Source organism: Carlito syrichta, unplaced genomic scaffold (genome assembly GCF_000164805.1).
Source record: "Carlito syrichta isolate Samal-C Ts95f unplaced genomic scaffold, Tarsius_syrichta-2.0.1 Scaffold304305, whole genome shotgun sequence".
Lineage (NCBI taxonomy): Eukaryota > Metazoa > Chordata > Mammalia > Primates > Tarsiidae > Carlito > Carlito syrichta.
The window spans coordinates 257712-266246 of record NW_007248401.1 but is presented as its reverse complement, the minus strand read 5'-3'; the positions used below and the strand labels follow the sequence as shown (position 1 = coordinate 266246).

General features: G+C 47.7%; 1 protein-coding gene across 4 annotated transcripts; it reads left to right on the top strand.

Moving 5' to 3' along the window:
* The first annotated feature begins 2200 nt into the window (after positions 1 to 2200).
* LOC103262015 (creatine kinase U-type, mitochondrial) lies at positions 2201 to 8404 on the top strand. Of its 4 annotated transcripts, none has more exons than XM_008059618.2 (10): positions 2201 to 2617; positions 3385 to 3702; positions 4317 to 4515; positions 4718 to 4813; positions 5197 to 5418; positions 5564 to 5649; positions 5771 to 5894; positions 7496 to 7630; positions 7821 to 7946; positions 8160 to 8404. In XM_008059618.2, the coding sequence occupies exons 2-10, from the start codon at positions 3554 to 3556 to the stop codon at positions 8274 to 8276; spliced, it is 1254 nt and encodes a 417-aa protein (XP_008057809.1). In that variant the 5' UTR covers positions 2201 to 2617; positions 3385 to 3553; the 3' UTR covers positions 8277 to 8404. The 4 variants fall into 4 exon arrangements, with proteins under 4 accessions (XP_008057809.1, XP_021568820.1, XP_021568821.1 ...); XM_021713145.1 differs by lacking the exon at positions 2201 to 2617 and adding an exon at positions 2951 to 3057; XM_021713146.1 differs by lacking the exon at positions 2201 to 2617 and having other exon boundaries at positions 3360 to 3702; positions 4224 to 4515.
* The last annotated feature ends 131 nt before the right edge of the window (positions 8405 to 8535 follow it).

Genomic DNA, 8535 nt, shown 5'->3' with positions numbered 1-8535 from the left:
CAATCAGCGGAGGGCGCGCACCGGCAACAGAGTCAGGCTGCGTTGGCCGGCGCTTCTGAACGAAGGAGGATGGCCCCTAGTGGCTGTGAGAGGGAATGCAACCTGATGTTCCCCTTCTCCCGAGTTCTTACTGCGTCGCCCGATGCTTGGTCTAGACAGACATGTCTCAGTGAGACGAAGGGATGGGTGGAAAGCCAGAGGAACAGGCAAAGGCAGAATTTGTACCATTGCACCTCCCTGAGGGCAAAGCCAGGTCTTCTGTTTATTTTATAGAATAAAACGGAGTATGATATACCAGAGACCAATAAATGTAGGTTGAAATGTAAACAAGCCGGGAGGGCTGACTCACGCCTGTAATTTCAGCACTGTGGGAGGCTGAGGCAAGAGGATTGCCTGAGCCCAAAGGTTCGAGACCAGCCTGGGTAACTTCGTGAGACCTTGTCTCTACAAGAAATTAAAAAATTAGCCAGGCGTGGTGGCACATGCCTGTAGTTTCAGATACTTGGAAGGCTGAGGCGGAAAGATTGCCTGAGCCCTGCAAGTCGAGGCTGCGGTGGCCGTGAGCATGCCACTGTATTCCAGCCTGGGCGACAGAGTAAGACTCCAATTCAAAAAAAAAAAGGAAGAAATGTAAACAGATGTAAAAAGCAGTAATAGGGAGGCTGGAAACAAAAACAGACAAAAAGAGAAGCAAAGGAAAAATTAAGGGAAGCAACAGAGAGACAGACTTATGGAAGATGCAAGAAAATAGATGGACATGAGACTGGACAAGTTGATTCCTCTCTCCACACCCTGCTTTTTCTGTATCCTCCAGACTTGGAACCAGACAAAATTAGACTTAAATCCTGGCTTTACCTTTAATAGCTGGGTAGCCTTGGGCAAATCACTTAACTTGCCTGAACTTCCATTTTTCTCCACAGTGTGAGTGGGATTAAAACTCTATAAGGTCCAGGCACAGTGGCTCACGCCTGCAATCCCAGCACTTTGGGAGGCAGAGGTGAGAGGATTACCTGATCCCAGGAGTTTGAGACCAGTCTGGGCAATATGGCAAGACCTCATCTCTACAATAAATTTAAAAAATTAGCCGAGTGTTGTGGTGCGAGTGTTGTGGTGCTTGCCTGCAGCCCCAGCTACCTGGAAGGCTGAGGTGGAAGCATCACCTGAGTCTAGGAGGTCAATGCTGTGGTAGCCATGATCGTGCTACTGCACTCCAGCCTGGGTGACAGAGTGAGACTCCAACTCAAAATATATATATTTATAAAAGTTGTTTGTAATTGTAAAGTGCTTTAAAAATATTAAATATTATTGAAAATAATCATAATTATTATTAAATAAATCAAATACCATATAGTGATTACTTCCCATATGCTATAGGATAATTTTTAAAATAAATATTAATATACTATGTGGCAGTGAGGTTCACAAGGAATAAGTACAAAATACATGTGCTTTTTCCTGTGGAGTTATTGTTCAAATTTAGGAAGCGACTCGCTAAACTTGAATAATTTCTGTACTCCATTGACTGTCTTATTTCTCCTTCTATAATTCTCTCTTCCTGCCTCCTAACTCCTTAATATTAGCAACCACCCTCTCCAACCAAATAACAACCCTACTGCTCTGGAATATATCTCCCTTATTTATCTGGATAAATATACACCATTCCAAGAAATTGTATTTACAATTCCTTAACCTAGATAAAGAGACTCCATACACAGGTAACAGTTTCCATCTCTCCAAGAGTGACCACACTTGCAATTGCATAACTCTATGTATTCTCTAATAATTGCTGTTTTATCAGGAGAGGATAAGAACCAAAAGAGAGATGGTGCTTCTAAGGATACCCACAAATGAGGACGGTAGGAAAAAGAACTGAAGGGAACTCTGAGGGGAAGGAAAGGAATGACTGTAGTACAGAAGGGGCTAGAGTAGGGTCTCATGAGTGGGGCCATGGGACGATGTGAAGGGAATCTCTCTTTCTCAAATACTCTCTCTTTTAAGATATCCAAGTATCTTACTTTCTGTGGCCACACCAGGATAGCTGAGGGAAAGGACTAATGCCACCATGCCTACTCTACCTTAAGAGACCCTCCGCACTGAAGCCCCACATCAATTCCAGCATTCATTCTCCTTCCTACCAGGAGGACGGTGAAGTTATACATGGAGCTGTGGAAACAAAGCTCTCTCAAATCTGAATATGCACTTTATGAGGAGAGAGAAGAGAAGGGACCGGGAGGAAAGCGAAGATTCCCTAATGACCTCAATCCCTTGTACACCACTAGCTTTTACACTCCAGATTAAACAGTGTTAGGGAGCCAAGAGAAGAAACATGTGGTGCCTGGAGACCTGTGCCTGCCTGTTCCATTCCCACACCCAGTCATCTTGCCACACCCTTCAACTCACTTTACGTCCCTCTCCAACCCAGGAACTAGGATTCTCAGAGGGGGAAGAAAAGGGAGAGGAGGAAGAGGAAACTAACAATTCCCTGCCCAACCCCAAGACCACACCCAGTACAACCAACAGGTAGGCAAGTTCGCAGAGAATACTTGGAGGGAGTCCTGTGAGCAGCAAACAACTCTGAGCTTGAAAAACACTCAGAGAAGGAAGAAGAAGATCAAAGGTGAGGTAGGAGATGGCGAGAAGGGTGGGATATGCAAAAAAGAAAGAAAGAAAAAGTAGAGGATCATGAGGAGGCAGGAAGTAGCAGAGCTTCAGACTTGGGGACAGTGTGGAGGTGGGGGACACAGCACAGATGAGGTAAGAGTTAATATTTCCTGATTCCTTTCAGGGAATTCTTTCTCAGCATTGTAAGGAGAGCACAGGTGTGGCAGGGAGGCACTTTGGTCCTCTTCCTGGTCCTAAGGAGAAGGTGACCTTGAGCCAGTGAGTGTCTTTCCCAGTGACTGCCTCAAACTCTGTTTTTTCCATATCTTCCTCTGGTATCTGTGTTTATTCCGCGGTTTCCCCTGCGGCTGCCTCCCCTGGGAAAATGGAGAGGTTGCTGGGACAGGCCGAAAGCAGAGAAGAGGTTGGGCAATGTCACCCTTTCACACCCACAGAGTAGATGGATCGGGTTTCTGCTTAAACCGAGGGGGTTTGGGGGAAGGGTGTTGGGGTTTCTCTAGTCCCCCCCCGGGTGCTGTCCTCTACTTAGTGCTGAAATCTGGGAGGCCTTATCCCGGGTGGGCACACACAGTCCTGGCCTTAGCGGTGCGACTCTCAGGTCCCCCTAATTACCTGGCCAGTGCTACCCACTCCCGCCCCCGCACACCTAGCGCGTCGGCAGAGGGAAGGCGGCGCCTGTGTGAGCCCCACCCCAGGAGACTGCGGCTCGGGCCTCCTCCTCCTACTCCCGCCCGCCCCTAGCTCATTGCGCCTCTCCTGCAGTCTTGTTGGTACCGGCTTCCACTCCGACTCCAGCCTCCACTCCAACCCCCATTTCAGCTTCTGCCTCGGACCCAGCTTCAGCTCTCAGTCAGTCCAGTTGCATCCTCCCTCCTCGTTCCTGCCTTGGGCCAACTCCTGCTCGCGGATCTCGTGCTCAGACCTCCAAGCCATGGCTGGTCCCTTCTCCCGTCTGCTGTCCACTCGCCCAGGAGTCGGGCTCCTGGCTTTGGCCGGAGCTGGGTCTCTAGCCGCTGGGTTTCTGCTCAGCTCGGAACCTGTACGAGCGGCCAGTGAAAGACGGAGGCTCTATCCCCCGAGGTAGCAATGCCTGCGTCGCGGGGGGCGGGGGTGGGAGGGAAGCGGACGGTGGTGATAGGAATGAAGATAGGGGTAGAGATAAGATCCGGGTAAGAGAAGGGCTATAATCATAAAGGCCCTGGAGCTGTACAATTTGGAGACCTCAGCGGAGTGGGGGTGGGGGCCAAAACTGTAAAGCAAGAGCATTCCTGGGGACCTGTCAAGACCAGCTCAGGCCCTAAGAGTTCTAGCTGCACCCACGGCCCAAATCCCTAATTATAAGGCCAGGAACTATTGTTTTTTGCTCTCCTCCATCTCTGTTTCCTGCTGTTCTTCCCTGAATTTCCTTCCTTAGTCTTTCCCCTCCTCCATCCCTAATGTGTTCATGGGAGGAAAGAACTGAGCAGATCTGGGGAAATTGAGCTGGCAAGCCAGAGGCAGCTAGAACTGTTAGGAAAGAACAGACCCTAAAAGTCCCTAAAGAGATTACTAAGGCTTAGTCTCCCTCCAAGGCTAATTCCCCCTCCACCCAGGAAGCAAAGCCAGACATAGCTAACTGGACAGCTCCCAGCTGTCTGCGTTAGGTCTAGGCCCATGTGCCCTCCCTCCATGGTTACTGGGTACCCCCTCCCCAGCGCTGAGTACCCAGACCTCCGAAAGCACAACAACTGCATGGCCAGTCACCTGACCCCAGCAGTCTATGCACGGCTCTGCAACAAGACCACACCCACTGGTTGGACGCTAGATCAGTGTATCCAGACTGGCGTGGACAACCCTGGTCACCCCTTCATCAAGACTGTGGGCATGGTGGCTGGAGATGAGGAGACCTATGAGGTAGGGGGCCCCCAGAGTTTCCCTGGTAATGCAACTCACCTTCCCAGTAATCCCAGTTCCTTCCCCCTAAAAATCCCTCACTTTTCCCCAAGACTCTGAGCCATCCATACTGAAGCTTTTTGATCCAGTGAAGTCAATTGACAGCTGGTCTGGGGAGGGATTTCCTCTCCTTAAACATTTCTCCCTCTTAACTCCCCTTTAGGTATTTGCTGACCTATTTGACCCTGTGATCCAAGAGCGACACAATGGATATGACCCTCGGACAATGAAGCATACCACTGATCTGGATGCCAGTAAGGTGAGTCAAATATTCCACTTCCAATTTGCATCGCCTGTGTACAACACTCTGTATCTCCAATCCCTTCACCTTGATTATTTCATGACTCATGGTCATTAATTGCTGAACTTTTGATCTTAATGTAAGAGAGAATCATATCTTAAGGAGCAGCATATATAGAGATGAGAGGGTAGATAAGAATGACCATGCCGCAAGGGGGGCAGTTTGGAGAAAGGTTCATAGTGCCCCCTTCAATTGGAGTGTTTGCCCAATAAGCCTCTCCTTCCAATGCATGCAGGAAGAAAACAGAGTCCTCTAATCCTTAAGGCCTCTCCTTCCCCAAGGGCCCTCAGTTACTATCCACCATATTTCTGTGACATTTATTCATTTTCCTTGTCTCTCAGATTCGTTCTGGCTACTTTGATGAGAGGTATGTATTGTCCTCGAGAGTCAGAACTGGCCGAAGTATCCGGGGACTCAGCCTGCCCCCAGCCTGCACTCGGGCAGAGCGACGAGAGGTGGAACGTGTTGTGGTGGATGCCCTGAGTGGCCTGAAGGGTGACCTGGCTGGACGTTACTACAGGCTCAGTGAGATGACAGAGGCTGAGCAGCAGCAGCTTATTGATGTGAGGACCTTGAGAGAGAGCTAGGTTGGGGGAGCAGATGACAAAAAGAGTCAAGGGGCAGGCTGGGCCAGATGAGACAGATGGGTTCTGAGAGGTCCAGGGACTACTATGAGGATCTTAACCCAAGACCCTTTACTCTCCCCAGGACCACTTTCTATTTGATAAGCCCGTATCCCCATTGCTGACTGCAGCAGGTATGGCTCGAGACTGGCCAGATGCTCGTGGAATCTGGTACGAAGCTCCTCCTTACCTCTTCTGTGCTCCTGCCCCTATAAATACTTTTTTTCCCTCTGCCTCCCCCAACTCTTGCCTTGCCTCTTGATCCCTTTCCCTACCTCTCTCCTGCCCTCAGGCACAACAATGAGAAGAGCTTCTTGATCTGGGTGAATGAGGAGGATCATACACGGGTCATCTCTATGGAGAAGGGTGGCAACATGAAGAGAGTGTTTGAAAGATTCTGCCGAGGCCTCAAAGAGGTTGGAGAAGAGTTTACAGGGGAGCTAGGTGGGAGGACATAAGGAAAACCACAGAGTAGCATAGGTAGATTAACTATATGAGTTATCAACCAACCTAAGACACTTCTAATAATCATTCTAGGACTACAGATATAAACCGGGACTGTCCTGGGAAAACCAGAATAGGAAAAGAGAAAAAATGTCAGGAAGCTAAAGAAGTAAATAAGACAGTTATCAGATAATGCAAAGAAAGAACAACTTAGATGGCAAGTCAATGCCTGGGGTATGTGTTATGGGATGGTGGGGTATGCAGATAAGCAACACATTTGATGTAGTAGATAAGAGATCAGTATGTTCATGATTTTAATGTAACAACCCAGTTTTGAGCCAAGATAGGCCTTGACTCCGGATTCTGTCATTCTTGCTAAGGCTAGACTTTAAGCTGAGAGTGGGAAGGAGACTAGGGTAGGTGAAAGATAGAATGGCTCAAGTTTCAGAATGTGTAGTTCTAGATGAGGAGTTGAACTGAATCCTCAGTCCTATGTAGATTGGACCTCTATATTCAGTTCATTAGAAACCCTTATAAACCCAATTCTTACTGTATGTTCTCATATACAGTTCTATTTTGGACTTGCAAAGAGAGAGAGCTCTTCTTTTAGATTCTAGCTGAGAAGTTTCTACTATTTTTGGCAAGTAATAGGTAGCATATTCTGACAATGAGTGAGTAGGGGAGTATCTTTAAATTATATGCCTCAGTTTCTTCATCTATAAAACTGGGATAATAAGATTTTCTACATTTTAGGTTGTTGTGGGGATTAAATGAAATGCAGGTAAAGTACTTGGTCCACAGTAAGTGCTCAATAAGTGTTAAAGTGTTAGCTACATTATTATTCTAGATGGAATGGTTTCTCCATGTTCAGCATGTAAGATATCCCCCTATGACATGGTTCTTTCTGAACTATAAACAGCGTCCCTTTACTCATGTTGGGCAGTAGTCTTTGTGTCCACTGCTCTGGTGGACCCCCGCCTCTTCACCATCATCTTCATGATTAGGATGGTTAAGTGAAACAAAAACACCCTTCCTCTGCCCCCACTTTCTCTTACACACATACCTATTAATCTAGATTTTCTGTTCTTTTTTCATCCCTCTGCTTTCTCACGTGTTCCTTTCACAGCTAGCATAAAGCTCTCTTACCTCTTCTGTTTCAAAGCTTACACCTTCATATTCTGTCCAAAGGGACACTTCCAAGCTCTAGGTTCATGAGCATAGCAAAGATAATGGATGCATGCAAAACTCATTGAATAATCAGTCCTTTCTCAGTTCAGCTTACCACCTCCATTCTTTTCCCTAGATCATCCTAATGCATCACTCCCTCAAGTTTCTTTTCTTCCACACACAAGCTATTTCTCCACAGTCTCATCATTATGCACACCATAATTGCCTCAGAATTTTGCAATGTGCATGCATGATAACAATAACAAACCATTTTCATCAAAAAAAAAAATGTCATTAATTCACAACCTCTTTCTGATCTAGACGTATCTCTGGGGCACCTGTGGGTCTAGCTAGGGGAGGTCTTCATAGCCCTGATTTTTCACTAACACAGTCTTTGTGGACTCAGGTGGAGCGGTTAATTCAAGAGCGTGGCTGGGAGTTCATGTGGAATGAGCGTTTGGGATACATCTTGACCTGTCCATCTAACCTGGGCACTGGACTTCGGGCAGGCGTGCACATCAAACTGCCCCTGCTAAGCAAAGTAAAGGAGTTGTGGGGTTGGAGAGGGGTGTGAGTGAGGAAGGGCGGTATGGATGGGAGGATGCGGGCCCTTTGGAAAGGAGCCAAGCATGCTGTGGCTAAAGGGTCCTGGGAGAAGGCTCAGGGCTCTTTCAAGTAGAAACAGTATCTGCTTCTATTGACTCTGCCCCTCATCCCTGTCTCTCCTCTAGGATAGCCGCTTCCCAAAGATTCTGGAGAACCTAAGACTCCAAAAGCGTGGTACTGGAGGAGTGGACACTGCTGCCACAGGCAGCATCTTTGACATCTCTAATTTGGACCGACTGGGGAAGTCAGAGGTGAGACCCTAAAAGATTAGGGTGAGGAAAGTTATAGGTCTGTGGGAGTTGAGATATGACAGTGAGTGAGCCTCAGGTACATAATAGGATCTGAAATGAAATTCAGGTTGAGTGGGGAGGCAACTGGAAATGAGCTCCCAGAGCAGGTAAGTCAGTCAGTGTTAAAGAAACTCAGATTGTAGGAAGCAGAGCTCAAGGATCAGTGTTCTTCAGGTGGAGCTGGTGCAGCTGGTCATCGATGGAGTAAACTATTTGATTGACTGTGAACGGCGTCTGGAGAGAGGCCAGGATATCCGCATCCCTGCACCTCTCGTCCACAGCAAGCATTAACTCCTCATCCCCAGCAGATGACTCAAGATCCCCAGGACTTCTGCTCATTCTAATGGTGGCCTATTCTACTTTCCCTGGACCTGCCTCCCACCCCCTGCCTCCTAGTAAAGATTCCTTGCTATGCTCCACCTCTCTGTGTTATTTCTAGTGGTGGGGTGAGGAGGAAGCAGCCTCCAGGAAATGAAAAGAGGCAGTGCAGTTATTTATGTTGGAAAGAGACTCTAGATATGGCATGCCAGAAATACTGATTCTCAGGTGG